General features: G+C 37.0%; 2 protein-coding genes across 4 annotated transcripts in view; both read left to right on the forward strand.

Moving 5' to 3' along the window:
- The window catches only part of LOC116857739 (zinc finger protein 420-like), a 98,695-nt gene that overhangs the window by 60,484 nt on the left and 21,476 nt on the right, over window positions 1–16,735 (forward strand). The window lies entirely within an intron of this gene.
- ZNF569 (zinc finger protein 569) overlaps window positions 1–16,735 on the forward strand; it is a 141,277-nt gene that overhangs the window by 5,383 nt on the left and 119,159 nt on the right. For 2 of the 3 annotated variants that reach the window (XR_004380791.1, XM_032842062.1), the window contains exons 3-4: window positions 12,432–12,520; window positions 14,026–14,155. Coding sequence is in view for 2 of the 3 variants with exons in the window: in XM_032842062.1 (XP_032697953.1) it covers window positions 12,512–12,520; window positions 14,026–14,155 (139 nt within the window). In the remaining variant the exon portion in view is untranslated. Of the gene's footprint in view, window positions 1–555; window positions 650–12,431; window positions 12,521–14,025; window positions 14,156–16,735 lie in introns of those variants that run through there. The other variant, XM_032842063.1, reaches the window with a different exon arrangement.

The following is a 16,735-nucleotide window of genomic DNA, read 5'->3' on the forward strand; positions in this document are numbered from 1 at the left end:
CATAACATTAGGTTGTTTTCCTTTATGTGATTTTAGTAGCCATTGGTTGTCTTTACTTGGAATTTATTATTTTATCAGAGTTCAAAATGATATATATTTTTAAAGATTCTATTTATTTATCAGAGAGAGAGAGAGTGAGAATGAGAGAGAGCACAAGCAGGGGGAATGGCAGAGGGAAAGGGAGAAGCAGGCTCCCTGCTGAGCAGGGTGCCTGATTGCAGCTCAGTCCCAGGGCCCTGGGATCATGACCTGAGCAGAAGGCAGACGTTTAACCTACTGAGCCACCCAGGCGTCCTACAAAATGATTCTCTAATTCTCTTATTTCTTCTGTAATTATTAGTTGGAATACATGTGTAAAGGGAACCATCCTCTCATCAATGTCTTGGTTATTCTAAAGTATAGCACATTTTAAAAGATTAGGATAAAAGCTTGCTTTTACTTATTATTTTTCAGCATCTTCCAAAGTTCATCCTATGTTTTTCTTTTAAATTATTATCATGAATTTGAAGATTTAAATATATTTGATATGTTTTATCCATAGCAGTTATTGTTCTTATTAATACTCAAGATTGTTCATCTGTGATCTATGGGATCCTCTTTACTCCCTCTGATTTGGCTCCTTTTGGATTCTGTGGCCCTGGTCCTTGAGGTGGGTGCAACCTTTTGTCTGGTACTCCATTGGCAGTGAAATGATTCCCTGTTTCTGTGCTGATCCATCTGACCCTCTCTAGGTACTGTTCCATGGGGGAACATGGAACAGTGGGGGAGCCGTTGCTTTCTTTGGGTTAGCTTCTTTTTGTACTAAGTGATTAGTAAGTGATTCAAAGCTTGACTGTTACTCTCATTCTGGATTGTTGTCTTAGGTTTTTTGACAACTGGCAGTTCAGCCATTTTTCAGCTCATCTTTTGACAGTTTGGTGTGGTATTCTTGACAGTGGGGTGCGTTATCAGTTCTGTCAAGGTACTTGATAGTGTTGTGTATAAATCCTCTATATCGTTACTGCTATTTTTATCTACTTGTTTTGTTAGTTGCTAAGAGAAAGATGCTAAAATTTCCAAATCTGATTGTGGATTTGTCCGTTTCTTCCTTTAGTTCTCTTAGTTTTTGCTTCATATATTTTGGTGCTTTGCTGTTAAATCTCTACACAATTAGGATTTCTGTGTCTTCTTGATGAATTTATCCTCTTTGTCTCTTGTATTAGTCTTTGTTTTGATCTCTGTTTTGTCTTATATTAATACAAGTACATAGGCTTTCTTTTGCTTAGTATTTGTATGGTATGTTTTCCTCTGCCATTTTACATTCTTTTTGTTTTTTAAGTTTTTAATTAAATTCCAGTTAGTTAACATACAGTGTAATATTAGTTTCAGGTATACAATATAGTGATTCAGCACTTCCATACAACACCTGATGTTCATTTCAGCAAATGCCCTCCTTAATCCCTATCACTTGTTTTATCAGTCTCCCCACCCACCTCACTTCTGGTAACTATTAGTTTGTTCTTTACAGTTAAAAATCTGTTTCTTGGGGACACCTGGATGGCTCAGTGGGTTAAGCCTCTGCTTTCGGCTTGGGACATGATCTCAGGGTCCTGGGATCGAGTCCCTCATTGGGCTCTCTGCTCAGTGGGGAGCCTGCTTTCCTCTCTTCCTTCTCTCTCTCTGCCTTCTTCTCTGCCTACCTGTGATCTCTTTCTCTGTCAAAAAAGCAAAGAATTTGTTTCTTGGTTTACTTCCCTCTTTTTGTTCCCTTTGTTTGTTTGTTTTGTGTCTTAAATTACACATATGGGTGAAATCATATGGTATTTGTCTTTCTTTGACTTATTTCATTTAGGATAATACCCTCTAGCTCAGTCCATGTTGTTGCAGATGGCAAGATTTCATTCTTTTTATAGCTGAGTGATACTCCATTGTGTATATATACCACATCTTTATCCATTCATCAGTGGATGGATACTTGGGCTATTGCCATAATTTGGCTATTGTTGGTAATGCTGTTAAAAAACATCAGGGTGCATGTATCCCTTTGAATTAGTATTTTTGTATCCTTTGGATAAATAGCTAGTAGTGCAATTGCAAAAGTCATAGGGTTGTTCTATTTTTAACTTTCTGAGGAACCTCCATGCTGTTTTCCAGAGTGGCTGTATACCACTTTGAATTTCCACCAGCAGTGCACAGGGGTTCCCCTTTAACCACATCCTAGCCAACACCTGTTTCTAGTATTGTTGATGTTGGCCATTCTGACAGGTATGAGGTGATAGGTCATTGTAGTTTTGATTTGTATTTCCCTGATGATCAGTGATATTGAATATCTTTTCATTTGTCTGTTGTCTTATATTAATACAGGTACACAGATTTTCTTATGCTTAGTATTTGTATGATATATCTTCTTCCACAACTTTACTCATCTGTGTCTTCATATTTAAAGTATATTTCTTGTAAAGAACATATAGTTGAAACTTGCTTTTTTTCTTGTCTTGACATTGTCTTTTAATTGGAATGGCTGGACTATTTACTTTTAAGGGAATTACCATTTAGTTTAATCCCTGCTGTGGACAGGAACTTCCCAAATGTCTCTTAAGAATGTTTGGCACATTTTATAGTTCATTTAAATTTCCTTGTGTCTTTAGCTCTGAGATGAATTTAAAGGAGACTGATTTTTTATCTTTTGGGTTTTTTTTAAAAAGATTTTATTTATTTATTTATTTGACAGAGAGAGATAGAGAGATCACAACTAGGCAGAGAGGCAGGCAGAGAAAGACGGGGAAGCAGGCTCCCCGCTGAGCAGAGAGTCTGATGCGGGGCTCAATCCCAGGACCCTGGACCATGACCCAAGCTGAAGGCACAGGCTTAAACCACTGAGCCACCCAGGCGCCCCAATGTGATTTTTTTTTTTATCTTATCTGAAGTATTTTTAGTTGTTAAGATGGGCGCAATTACCTATTGAACTTCTACATCTGGAAGAAGTAGAATTTTTTTTTTTTAAAGATTTTATTTATTTATTTGACAGACAGAGATCACAAGTAGACAGAGAGGCAGGCAGAGAGAGAGAGGGAAGCAGGCTCCGATGAGCAGAGAGCCCAATGCGGGACTCGATCCCAGGACCCTGAGATCATGACCTGAGCCGAAGGCAGCGGCTTAACCCACTGAGCCACCCAGGCGCCCAGAAGTAGAATTTTTAATTAAATGTTTATTGAATATCTATATCATATATTTGGGGCAATGGTTCTCCCTGGAGGATGTTTTAGAAATACATCTGCATGCTTTTGAATGTTAAAATAACTGAGTTGAGGGTTAAGTCATCTGGCTATTGAAGGACTGAAGTAATGCATCCTGATTATAGGGTAGATGACTTTTCTATAAAGGGATAGACAGTAAATACTCAGTTATCTGGGCCACATGGTCTCTGTTGCAGTTATTCAACTCTGCCACTTTAGTATGAAAGTAAGCAAAGATAATTTATTAACAACTGAGTGTAGATGCGTTCCAATAAAGCTTTATTTATAAAAATAGTTGGTGGGCAGTAGTTGGCTAACTTCTAATCTAGATGCTCTGCGGTACACAGCAAATGATTGATCTATGACCTGCAAGATGGAAGACCATAGCTGGGGGAAAAAAATGTGTTTATAATAATCTGGGTCTAGAACTTCTCACATAAAGCATTATTTTTTGCATGATTTCTACAAACTGCTGAATTTATCTATGTTACTATTATTGCATGGTTTTACTCTTAATCTTCCAGGAGTGCTTGAGAATGATTGAGAAAAGACTGTACTTTGTTTTATTTAGAAATGTACTGTGACTTTTAAAGTCACAGCACTGATACCAACACTGCTTGTGATATTTTCCTTGACAGTATCCCATACTTGCAGAAGCCTACATTTGTACATAATGGATTTCATTGAGCCTATGCATACCCAAACACATCACACACAAACATACATATGCAATACATACATATACACATATATAGACTTTATTTCAAAATGTCAAATATAAATAAAAGTTGTCAACAATACTTAGTTCAAGACTTCTGGGGAAGATGCCAGATTAGGAGGACCCTAAGCTCACCTCGTCTCATGGATACAAGCTAGGTAACAGCTACATCAGTAAAAATGAGCCAAAAAATGGCCTGAAGACTGGCAGAACAGACTCTCCGTAGCTAAATGTAAGGAATAGGCCACACTAAAGTGGGTAGGAGTGTAGGGATGCAGTTGGGAGCTAAGTGGACCCACAGGACTGTCTGTAGGAGGGAGGGACACTGCAAGCATGTAGAGGAGAAAACGAACAGATCCTCACACCAAGCACCCCAGGCATGGGAGCCTCAGGCACAAATCCTCTTAGTATTTGGCTTTGGATTTCATGAGTTCTTGCAAACAGCGGGGCTTAACATCTGGAACTTTAAAAATCAGTAGGCTTGGCTCTGGGAGAGCTGGGAGGGTGAGAAAACTGAGTCCCTGCCCTTAAAGAGATAGCACAACAAACAGCCCCACAGAGGTGCAGCATAGAAGCAGCAGTTTCAAAAATGCCTGGGGTATGTGGGAGAGAGATTTGTTTCCTGATCTCAGAACTTGTGCTGGAGGGGCAGGGATCATTGGGAGTCATCTCCACAAACAAAAGAACTGGCAGGCACCATTTTCCTTCCCCATCCCCCAGCCTAGACACACAGATGCTTATGGGAACCAGTACATCAGTGGTATTTGCTACATAACTTGCTAACAGTGACCATGCCCCTGCGCCCTTCTGCAGATCCACCCCTTATAGCCAAGCCTCTGCTCTGGGTCTCTTCTCATAGACCTGTGCAAAATTTGCTAATACCCTGCAACACACATGCATACTCCTGCAGACCCGTTCTTCCAATATGCCAGACTAGAGCCTATCCAGAGTGGTGCCACAAGCTTGGCAGTGTGCAAACATCCTTGACATGGGCCAGCAACCACTCCAGTGTGACTCCGACTCAGGGGAGAGAGGAAGGTAACCACACACCACAGTCCAACTACAGCTACAGCTGGGGGTTGGGTATAGACATCTGGTCTGACTGCAGGCCCTACCCACCAATGAAAGCTTCTTAGGGGACAACACTTGGAATGGACCCTGCAGTTTGGTGCTACTTCGGCTCTGGCAAATGGCTGATGTGACTCAACTTAAGCCCAGTGCAGCCCCATTCTGGCCCACAAACAGTGCAGGAACCAAACTTTACACACAACAGGCAGAAAGACATTGCAGACAACTGAACTGAAGGCAAAAGTGGCTCAGCTACAAAGCGGGGAACAGCATGCAACACACATAAAGGATATTCCTGAAGTGCCAAGTTCTGGTGATCAGGGGACACTGCACTGCAGGGTATTACAGGAATTCTTCATAAGGCCACTACTTTCCAGAGCAGGATTTGTAGCTGATTTTCCTAACATATAGAACAGACACAGAGAGTTAGACAAAATGAGGAGGCAGAAGAGTATGTCCCAAATGAAAGAACAGGACAAAATCACAGCAGGAGATCTAAACGAAATGGAGGTAAATAATATATACCTGATAGAGAATTTAGAGTAATGGTTGTAAAGATACTCTCTGGACTTGAGAAAAGAATGGAGGACTTCACTGAGACTCTTAACAAAGACATAGAAAACATAAAAAAGAACCAGAGATAGAGAACTCAATAACTTAAATTAAAAATACATCAGGTGATGGGTGACTGCGTGGCTCAGTGGGTTAAGCCTCTGTCTTCGGCTCGGATCATGATCTCAGGGTCTTGGGATCGGGCCCTGTGTTGGGCTCTCTACTCAGCGGGAAGCCTGCTTCTCCCCTCTCTCTGCCTGCCTCTCTGCCTACTTGTGTTCTTTCTTTCTGTCAAATAAATAAATAAAGTCTTTAAAAAAAATACATCAGGTGGAATCAATGGTAGTCTAGAGGAAACAGAAAAACAGAGGACAGAATAATGGAAAGCAGTCAAGCTGAATAAAAGAGAAAATAATAATAAAAAGTGAAAATAGAGAAACTGAGCATAACCATCAAGTGTGAATAACATTCACACTACAGGGATCCTGTAGAAGAAGAGAAAAAAGGAGGTAGAAGTTGTATTTGAAGAAACAATAGCAGAAACTTCCCAAATCTGGGAGAGGAAACAGAAATCCAGATCCAGCAGGCACAGAGAACCTCCAACAAAATCAACACATGGCAGTCCACACCAAGACACATGGTAATCCAAATGGCAAAAAGTAGTGATAAAGAGAGAATTTTAAAAGCAGCAAGAAAAAAGAAAATAGTTACACATGAGGGAAAAGGCTCGTATAGGCTATCAGCTGATTTTTCAGCAGAAACTTCGCAGGCCAGGAGGGAGTGCCATGATGTATACAGAGTACTAAATGAAAATCCTGCAGTTAAGAATACTCAGTCTGGCAGAGCTATCATTCAGAATAGAAGAGATAAAGAGTTTCCCAGACAAAAATTAAAGAAATTCATGTCCACTAAACCAGTCATGTGAAATGCTAAAAGAGACTATTTAAGTGGAAAGGAAACACCATAAGTAGGAATAAGAAAGTAGGAAGAATAAAAGCAGTAAAAATAAGTATATCTATAAAAATCATGGGATTCACAAAAGAAAAGAATGTAAAGTATGACATCATACACATAAAATGGGAGGGGAAGGAGTAAAGAATGTGTTCACACTTAAGCAACCATCAACTTAAATAGACCACTATATTCAGAAGATGTTATATACAAAGCTAATGGTAACCAAAATAAAAAACCAGTAATGGATATGCAAAAACTAAAGAGGAAGGAATCCAAGTATATCACTAAAGAAACCCAACAATGAGAGAAGAGAACAAGGGAAGAAAGGAACAGAGAGACCTATAAAAACAATCATTAACAAGTAATGAGGGTGCCTGGGTGGCTCAGTTGGTTAAGTGACTGCCTTCAGCTTGGGTCATGATCCTGGAGTCCTGGGATCAAGTCCCACATTGGGCTCCCTGCTTGACATGGAGTCTGCTTCTCCCACTGACCTCTATCTTCTCATGCTCTCTCTCTCTCTCTCTCTCTCTCTCTCGCTCTCTCAAATAATAAGTAAAATCTTCTTAAAAAAAAAAAAAGTAATGAAATGGCAGTAAGAACATATCATTCAGTAATTACTTTGTACACATACTAAATGCTGCAATCAGAAGATGTAGGATGATGGAATGAATTAAAAAAGCAGAATCCATCTATATGCTGCCCACAAGAGATTCATTTCACATGCAGATTGAAAGTGAAGGGATAGAGGGCCATGTGGGTGGCTTAGTCGCTTGAGTGTCCTGCCTCTTGGTTTTGGATCAGGTCACAATCTCAGAGTTGTGGGATTGAGCCCCACATCAGGCTCCACACTCAGCATGGAGTCTGCTAGTCCCTCTCCTCCCCCACTGCTCCTCCCCCTCTGCACCTCCTTCCACTCACTCTTGCTCAGGTGCATAATCTCTCTGTAAAATCTTTTTTTTTTTAAGTGAAAGGATAGAAAAGCAGGTATCATGCAAATGGAGGTGAAAAGAACTTCTATAAGTAGTAATACAGTAGTGAAAAGAACTAGATAAGTAGTAATACTTACATAGGACAAAATAGATATTAAAAAAACAAAGACTGTATAAAGAGACAAAGGACACTAGTAATAAAAGGAACAATGCTGGGGTGCCTGGGTGGCTCAGTGGGTTAAATCCTCTGCTTTCGGCTCAGGTCATGATCCCAGGGTCCTGGGATTGAGCCCCACATTGGGCTCTCTGCTCTGTGGGGAGCCTGCTTCCCACCACCACCACCACCTGCCTCTCTGCCTACTTGTGATCTCTGTCTGTCAAATAAATAAAATCTTAAAAAAAAAAAAAAAAAGGAACAGTGCAACAAGAATATATACCAGTTGTAAATACTTAACACACCAAACTTGGGGGCACCCAGATACATGAAGCAGCTGATAACAAACATAAAGGAAAAGGAAGTAATTGATAGTAATACAATAATAGACTTTATCATCCTACTTAAATCAATAGATCATCCAAAAAAAAAAAATCAACAAGGAAACAGTGGCTTTGGAAGACACATTGGACCAGGTGGATCAAATGATATATTCATAACATTCCATCTTAAAACAGCAGAATACACATTCTTTTCAAGTATACAAGGAATATTTTCCAGAATAGGTCACATACTAGGCCCCAAAACAAGTCTCAATATATTAAAAAGATTGAAGTCCTACCATGCAGTTTTTCTAACCAGAGTGCTATTAAACTAATATCAACCATAGGAAAAAAATCTGGAAAGACCACAAAGATGTGGAGATTAGATAACATGCTACTAAACAATGAATGAGTCAAGCAAGAAATCAAAGAGGAAATTTAAAAAAAAAAAAACATGGGGACAAATGAAAATGAAAATACAATGATCTAGAATCTTTGCAATGAAGCAAAAGCTGTTCTAAGAGGGAAGTTTATAGCAATACAACCTAACTCAAGAAGCAAGGAAAATATTAAATTAAAAACCTAAAGGTACACTTAACACAGCTAGAAAAAGAACAAATAAAACCCAAACCTGTAGAAGGAAGGAAATAATAAAGATTAGAGCACAAATAAATGAAATAGAAACAAACAAACGAACAAACAAACAAAAAAACAGTGAAACTAGGAGCCAGTTCTTTGAATAGAGCAACAAAACCAATAGATATTTAGACTCATCAAAAAGAAAAAATGAGACAATTCAACAAAATCAGAAATGAAAGAAGAGAAATAACTGACACCACAGAAATATAAAGAATTGTAAGAGAATAGTATGAAAAATTATATGCCAACAAATTGGATAACTTAGAAAAAATGAGAAATTCCTAGAAACATAAAAGCTCCCCAAACTGAATCAGGAAGAAACAAAATTTGAATAGACTGGTTGCCAGTAATGAAACTGAATCAGTAATCAAAAAACTCCCAATAAACAGAAGTCCAGGACCAGATGGCTTCACAGGTAAATTCTACCAAAGAAGAGTTTAAAGCTATTCTCAAACTATCCCAAAACACAGAAGAGGAAGGAAAACTTCCAGATTCATTCTGTGAGGCCAGCATTACCCTGATACCAAAACCAGATAAAGACACCTTTCAAAAAAATAGAACTACAGGCTCATATCTCTGTTGAACATAGGTGTAAAATTCTTCAACAAACTAGTAGCAAACTGGATCCAACAATATATCAAAAAAATTGTTCACTGTGATCCACTAGGATTTATTCCCTGGATTCATGGGATGTTCAGTATTCACGAATTAATCAACATCATATATCATATCAATAAGACCAAGGATAAACGCCATATAATCATTTCAATAGATGCGGAAAAAGCATGTGACAACGTGTAAAACCCATTCATGATAAAAACCTTCAGCAAAGTTGGTTTAGAGGAAACAATCCTTAACATAATAAAAGTCAAATGTGAAAAACCCACACCCAGCGTACTCAATGGCAAAAACTGGCAACTTTTCTGGTAAGATCAGGAATAAGACAAGGATGTCCACTCTCACCACTTTTATTCAACATAATACTGGAAGTCCTAGCCATAGCAATCAGACAACAAAAATAAAAGACATCCAAATTGGCAAGGAAGAAGTAAAACTTCCACTATTTATAGATGATGTGATATTATATATAGAAAACCTGGAAGACTCCATCAGAAAACTACTAGACTGATATATGAATTTAGTAAAGTCAGAGGATACAAAATCAATATACAGAAATCTGTTCCATTTTTATACCCTAATAATGAAGCTGCAGAAAGTAAAGAAAATAGTCCTATTTACAATTGTACCAAAAAGAATAAAATATCTAGGAAAAAACTTCACCAAGGAGGTGACAGATCTGTACTCCAGAAACTTAAAATTGATGAAAAAAAAAAAAATTGACAACACAAATGGAAAGATATTCCATGCTCATGAATGGAAAGAACAAATATTGTTAAAATGTCCATACTGTCCAGAGCAGTCTACAGATTTTTAAAAAATATTTATTTATTTATTTATTTTGAGAGAGTACCCAAGTCAGAGGAGGACAGAGGAAGAGAGAGTCCTCAAGCAGACTCCCTATTGAGCATGAAGCCTGATGTGGGGCTCCCTCCCAGGAACCTGAGATAATGATCTGAGCCAAATACAAGAGTCATACACTCAACTGACTGAGCCACGCAGGTGTCCCCAAACTACAGATTTAAGGCAATCCCTATCAAAATACAACAGCATTTCCTCAGATTTATATGGAACCACAAAAGACCTCCATTAGCCAAAGCCATCTTGAGAAAGAAGAACAAAGCTGGAGGTGTCACAATTCTGGGTATCAGTATATACTACAAAGCTGTAGTAATCTATGTAAAATGTGGTACTGGCAGAAAAACAGATCAGTGGAACAGAATAGAGGGCCTGGATATAAACCCACAATTATAAGTCAATTAGTCTTGGACAAAAAAAAGACAAGAATATGCAATGGAAAAAATCTCTTCAACAAATGGTGCTTGGAAAATTGGACAGCTGCATACAAAAGAATGAAACTAGACCAGTGTCTTACATGATACACAAAAATTTAAAAATTAGTTAATAACCTAAATGTGAGACCTGAAACCATAAAAATCATAGAAGAGAGCACAGACAGTAATTACACTGACATCAGCCTTAGCAACACGTTTTTATATATGTCTCCTGAGATGGGAAGCAAAAGCAAAAATAAAATATTGAGATTACTTTAGAATAAAAAGCTTCAGCACAGCCAAGGAAACACCAAAACTAAAAGAAGATATTGCAAATATCTTCTCAAATGACAAATCTGATAAAGGGTTATTATCCAAAATATATAGACAACTTACACATTTCAACAGAAAAACCAAATAGTCCAATTTAAAAATGATCAGAGGACATGAACAGACATTTCTCTGAAGAAGACTTACAGATGGCCAACAGACACATGAAGAGATGCTCAACATCCCTCATCAGGGATATGCAAGTCGAAACCACACGGAGATATCACTTCACACCTGTCAGAATAGCTAAAATAGAAAACACAGGAAACAACAAGTGTTAGCGAGGGTGTAGAGAAAAAGGAACCCTCGTGCATTGTTTATGGGAATGCAAACTGGTGGTGCCACGCTGGAAAACAGTATGAAGTTTCCTTTAAAAGTTACAAATAGAACTACCCTATAATCCCGACTTTTAATCTTAGGAAACAAATAGGGTTGCTGGAGGGGAGGGGGTTAGGAGGATGGGGTACTTGGATGAGGGACATTGGGGAGGGTATGTGTTGTGGTGAGTGCTGGGTGTTGTATAAGACCGATGATTCATAGACCTGTATCCCTGAAACGAATAATACATTATATGTCAATTAAAAAAAAGAACTACCCTACAATCCAGCAGTTGTGTAACTGGGTATTTACCAAAGAATACCAAAACACTAATTCAAAGGGATACATGTACTCCTATAGCAGCATTATTTACAATAGCCAAGATACTACCGTATTATCCAGTAATTCCACTACGGGTACTTACCCAAAGAATATGAAAACACTAATTTGACAAGATTTATGCATCCCTGTGTTTATTGCATTATTAATAATAGCCAAATTATGGAAACAGCCCAAGTGTCCATTGATAGATGAATGGATAAAGGTAGTATATGTTTATATATATATGTATATGTAATGGAATATTACTCAGCCATTAAGAAAGAGTGAAATATTGCCATTTACAACAACATGGATAGATTTAGAGAGTATAATGTTAAATGAAATTAGAGAAAGACAAATACCATATGATTTCACTCATGTGGAATTTAAGAAATAAAACAAAGAAAAAATAGACAAACCAAGAATCAGGCTCCTAACTATACAGAATAAACCATTGGTTGCTAGAGGGGAGGTGAGTGGAATTATGTGTAAAATAGGTGAAGAGGATTAAGAGTACACTTACCATGATGAGCACTGAATAATATATAAAATTGTCTAATCAGTATATTGTACACCTGAAACTAATATAACACTGTATGTTAACTGTACTGGAATTAAAATTTAAAACATAGCACTTAAAAAAATGCTTTCCTGAATATTGTCATCTTATAAATCTGAATTTGTTCAAGTAGTTGTAAAGCATAAGTGTTTAGTTGTGCCTTTTAATTTATGTAACAGTTGATCATTATCTCCATTTTTGGCATAGAATATATAAATGTGTCATATTATCTATATTTTTATTTCAGAAATGGTAGAGAAGTTGTTACAAATATTATCGTTTTGTATATAGAGAGCATTGAGTTTGATCAGGGTAATAACCACCACCTGTACGTCTCCCATAGAGTATCTTTTGGTGACAGGAGCTAGAGACAGGAGGAAGAGAGCAAGAAAGATAATTCTAACTTATTTGGAGCTTTGCAAAAAGCATGGTCTCATGGTTCTGTTTTCTTCTCTCCAGCTCTGCCTTTTTCAGACTCTGTGCTTCTCTAAGCTAGGAATCCAGAGGAGGATTGATCATTTCTTGCAGCGCTAAAAACCATGGCTCAGGTAAATTGGTGGTTTTTTGTGCTCTCTTTAAGTAGTCACTTTTTTACAGAGTATGTGTATGTTTGCATTTCTTATTTCTGAAATTTCCTTCCTAACCAATCCCACTCAAGAATGTGGTCCCCAGGGACGCCTGGGTGGCTCAGTCGGTTAAGCCACCGCCTTCAGCTCAGGTCTTGATCCCTGGGTCCTGGGACTGAGTCCCGCATTGGGCTCCTTGCTCGGCAGGGAGCTTGCTTCTCTCTCCGCCTTTGCCTGCTTGTGCGCTCGCTCTCTCTTCCTGTCTGACAAATAAATAAATAAATAAATAAATAAAATCTTTAAAATTAAAAAAAAAAAATGTGGTCCCCAGCATTTCATTCTTGTAAGTGATAAGGATCCTCCTGAAGTTTGTCTTTCTAATCTAATGTATATTTACGTAATTATTCAAAAATAGTTTGAGCATCTCAGACTAGGAGCACTGTTATGACAGAAGCAGATTCCCTGATTTTATAAGATAGAGAAGTTTGTTAAATCACACCACATATGAGAAAACTGAACTTTTCTTGGTTAGGCAGTATCATTAGTTTTGGCTGGACTCTAGCTCCATACCTGGCAAGAGCTTATTTCTGTGAGCTGTTAAGATTGGTTAGGAGCATGATTAGAGACAGAGAGATCAGGGATCTTCCCTGGGAATCCATAATTGACATAAAGCAATAATATAGATCATTGTGAGAATCAACATTATGAGTTAATCTTATATGCATAAGTTTAGATTATCTTTTTATCTCTTTGTTGCTTAGAACAAGGGAAGGGTACATTTTTAAGTGATAAATAGTAACAAGAAAGATTATAATTCACATGCAAAAGTTGTTGAAAATTATAAACTCCCAAAATGAGACATGCTTTTGAGATTTTTATGTAACCTAAAGTGTTCAAATATGCACACTTAGTAAGTCAGACATATTCATTATATAAAGCTATTTTGCAACCCTTTAAAAACATATTCTAAATTATTGGTAAGGAAAATGCTTATGATGTATTCTGTCTGATATGATGATGAACTGAGATTTCAATAAATTCTTTAACTATACAAATCTTACAAAGTACAGATTTTATAAGATTTTTCAGAAAAACTTGCCCAGTTATTTTTCTTATATCTTAGAGAATAAGAGAACCTTTCATTTATTGAGAATGATATACAAGATATAAGCATAATGAAAGAGCGAGTAATAGAGTATTGTACAGGATGCCTATGTGTGCTTTTTCTTTTAATTGGGACATTACATCTTCTTTATTTAAGTTCCAGGCATATCTGTATAATGAGATGTTCTATAGACAGGAAATATCTACAGCAACAGGAATAAAGAGGGATGTGTTGGCCCACCAGAAGCTATGATATCTTTAGTGTCAGTGGCTTTTTGCTGTTTTCTCTGTTGCCTCCTTGTGGAGAGCTCCCCCATCATCTCCCCTTCATTGAAAAAATATTTTCTTTATTTCTACAACTAGTATTATATTTGTTGTTTCAGAGATCAGTGATGTTCAGGGATGTTGCCATTGACTTCTCTCAGGAAGAGTGGGAATACCTGGACTCTGCTCAAAGGGATTTGTATAGAGATGTGATGTTGGAGAACTATAGTAACTTGGTGTCACTAGTAGGTAAGGAAATATAACCCTAGTATTTCAGGATTTACCTTTGGAATGGCTGCTTTCTCTGTTTTTAAGTAATTAACTGAATTGCCTCTTACTATTCTCAAAAGAATGGTTTTAAATTACTAGAAATAGTAGTATTTCAGAGGGCACATGTGGCTTCTCCATTCTGCAAGTATAATTATCTATCTTCTGTCTGTCTGCCTTCCTGTCTTCCTTGATTATCAAGGAGCTAGAGTTGAATTCTGGGACACTTGAAATATTAAAAACAGACTATCCATTGTTACAATTTAGATCTGCTAAAGGCGCTCAAAGTATTTTTTTAAAAAATAGATGCAGAAATGTATGGTTTTTCTAATAGAAGAGCTTATATTATTTACATAGTAATAGGGTAGATCAAGTCAGGCCAACACAGTCCATTACAACAAATACATTCTCTTATTTGTGTTTTATAATTTAATATTACATTTTAAGAACTTTGTATTTTACATTGAGTGAATGTGCCAGAACCACCTTCTATTGGAAAAGAGCTCAGGAAGAATATATGATTGTCTAAGAAAGATAATTGTTTTTTTCCTATAGATAAGAGACACCCTATATCAGTTAAAACTTCAACAAGTGATTTTCCAACCTAAATGATCACTTTCTTTGGATTTTTTAAGTCCTTGGAATGTAACTGTCTCTTGCCAATTCACTCTTTACTCGGAAGGCTTTATGAAGTTTTTGGTTGGTACACTGCCTTTCAGAGCCCAGGTCATGTGGCAAAAAAAATTTCTCACTTGAAAAGAAAAGCAAGAGATTTCAGCTCAATCTCTCTAAGGAATCCCACCTAATCCCTACTTCTCCCTTTTGGTCTTTTATGGTAGTCCTTCCCACTGCCAAAGGAGGGCCTTTTCCTTTCCTCCAGTGAAAACAACCCTTTTATTTAAACTTGGGAATCTGTTCTGTTCTAGATTTTTAAATTATATCATTTTCTCACTTATATCATTTTCTCCTTCTTTAAAATGTACTCATTCGTTCTAAATACATTTACTAAGAGCCTATTCTTTGCCAAGAACTGTAGTAGGCACTGGAGAAATGATGATCTAGATAAGGTTCATATTCTGCCGTATTCTCATAGGAGAAATAAAAAGTAAAGAAGGAAATAAAAATATATGTGTATTTGTGTGCCTATGTATATATATATATATATATATAGATATGTATATACATACATATCTATATATATATATATATACATATATACATTTATTTAGTAAATGTAACAGTTGCAAGTAGTAATAAAGAATATGAATAAAGGTAAAGATAAAAGTTAGTTCATAGGCAAATGAACTAACTGGGGAGTACGGGTGGGCTATTTTATAGGTAGATTATTTTTTTTTTAATTCTTTTTGAGAGAGGGAAAGCACCAGCAGTGGGGGTGGAGGGACAGAGGAGGAGGGAGAGAAAGAATCTCAAGCAGAATCCCTGCTGTATGTGGAGTCTGATGTGGGGCTCAGTCTCAAAACCCTGAGATCATGATCTGAGCCGAAAACAAGAATCAGATGCTTAACTGACTGAGCCACCCAGGACCCTAGGTAGGAAAATTTTCAAAAACCTCTCTAAAGAGGTAATGTTTGAGGGAAGACTTGACTGATAAAAGGGTATGAGTCAGGCCAGTCTATGGGGGAATGGTATTCCAGTAGATGGAGGAGTAAGTGTAAAGGGTTTGGGGTTGGTGTTAACTTAGGAGGAACAAAAAACATAATTAAAGAGTGAGTGATAGAATAATAAGAAATAAATATAGTTAAACAACTTCAGAAAAGGAGTCCAAATTTTTTTTTTATTTTTTGAGGTGGGGTCCTCTGACTTCTGGCCAAAGAAAATGCACATCCTCTCTGAAGGAAAGTAAGAGGGCTTTAGAATTCCCCAAAATTAAGATCAACAAAAGAGGAGGTCACAAAGATCATCAAACCCACAAGGAAACAGGTCATAGGTGAGTGATAGATAATGTAAAGAAACAATAGATTACATGGCAAATGATTTGGCTTATTGGCATTATTAGATATAAATATGAAATGTTGGTGAAATGTTTTAAGAAATAAGCGAAATCACAAAAATGACAAGCAATGAGATTTTCATAAAGGATCTGATTTGAAAGAGAACCAGATAGAACATTTCTAAAGGTTCTGGTTAGATTTAAAAAAAAAAAAATCAGTAATAGATTGATAAATTTGCATGAAAATTGTTTTCTTTATAAAAAGACATAAAGTAAAAGACATTGGGTGAAGATATTTGCAATTCATATTGACAACAGTAAAATTAATACCTAGGATATAAAAAGCTTTTATAGAACGAGAAAAAGGTAAATAATTTTTTTGAAGAATTGGGTAAAAGACATGCATGGGCAGTGAGGAAAAGGATATAAATCAAGGAAGTGAACGACTTATGCTCTGAAAACTATAAAACATTGATGAAAGAAATTCAAGACAACACAAATGGAAGGATATTCCCTGCTCATGGATTAGAAAAATTAATAATTGTGATATGTCCATGTCCATACTACCCAAAGCAAACCATAGATTCAGTGCAATGCCTAACAAAATACCA

This window comes from Lontra canadensis, unplaced genomic scaffold (genome assembly GCF_010015895.1).
Source record: "Lontra canadensis isolate GAN:19392208 unplaced genomic scaffold, GSC_riverotter_1.0 scaffold125, whole genome shotgun sequence".
Taxonomy (NCBI): domain Eukaryota; kingdom Metazoa; phylum Chordata; class Mammalia; order Carnivora; family Mustelidae; genus Lontra; species Lontra canadensis.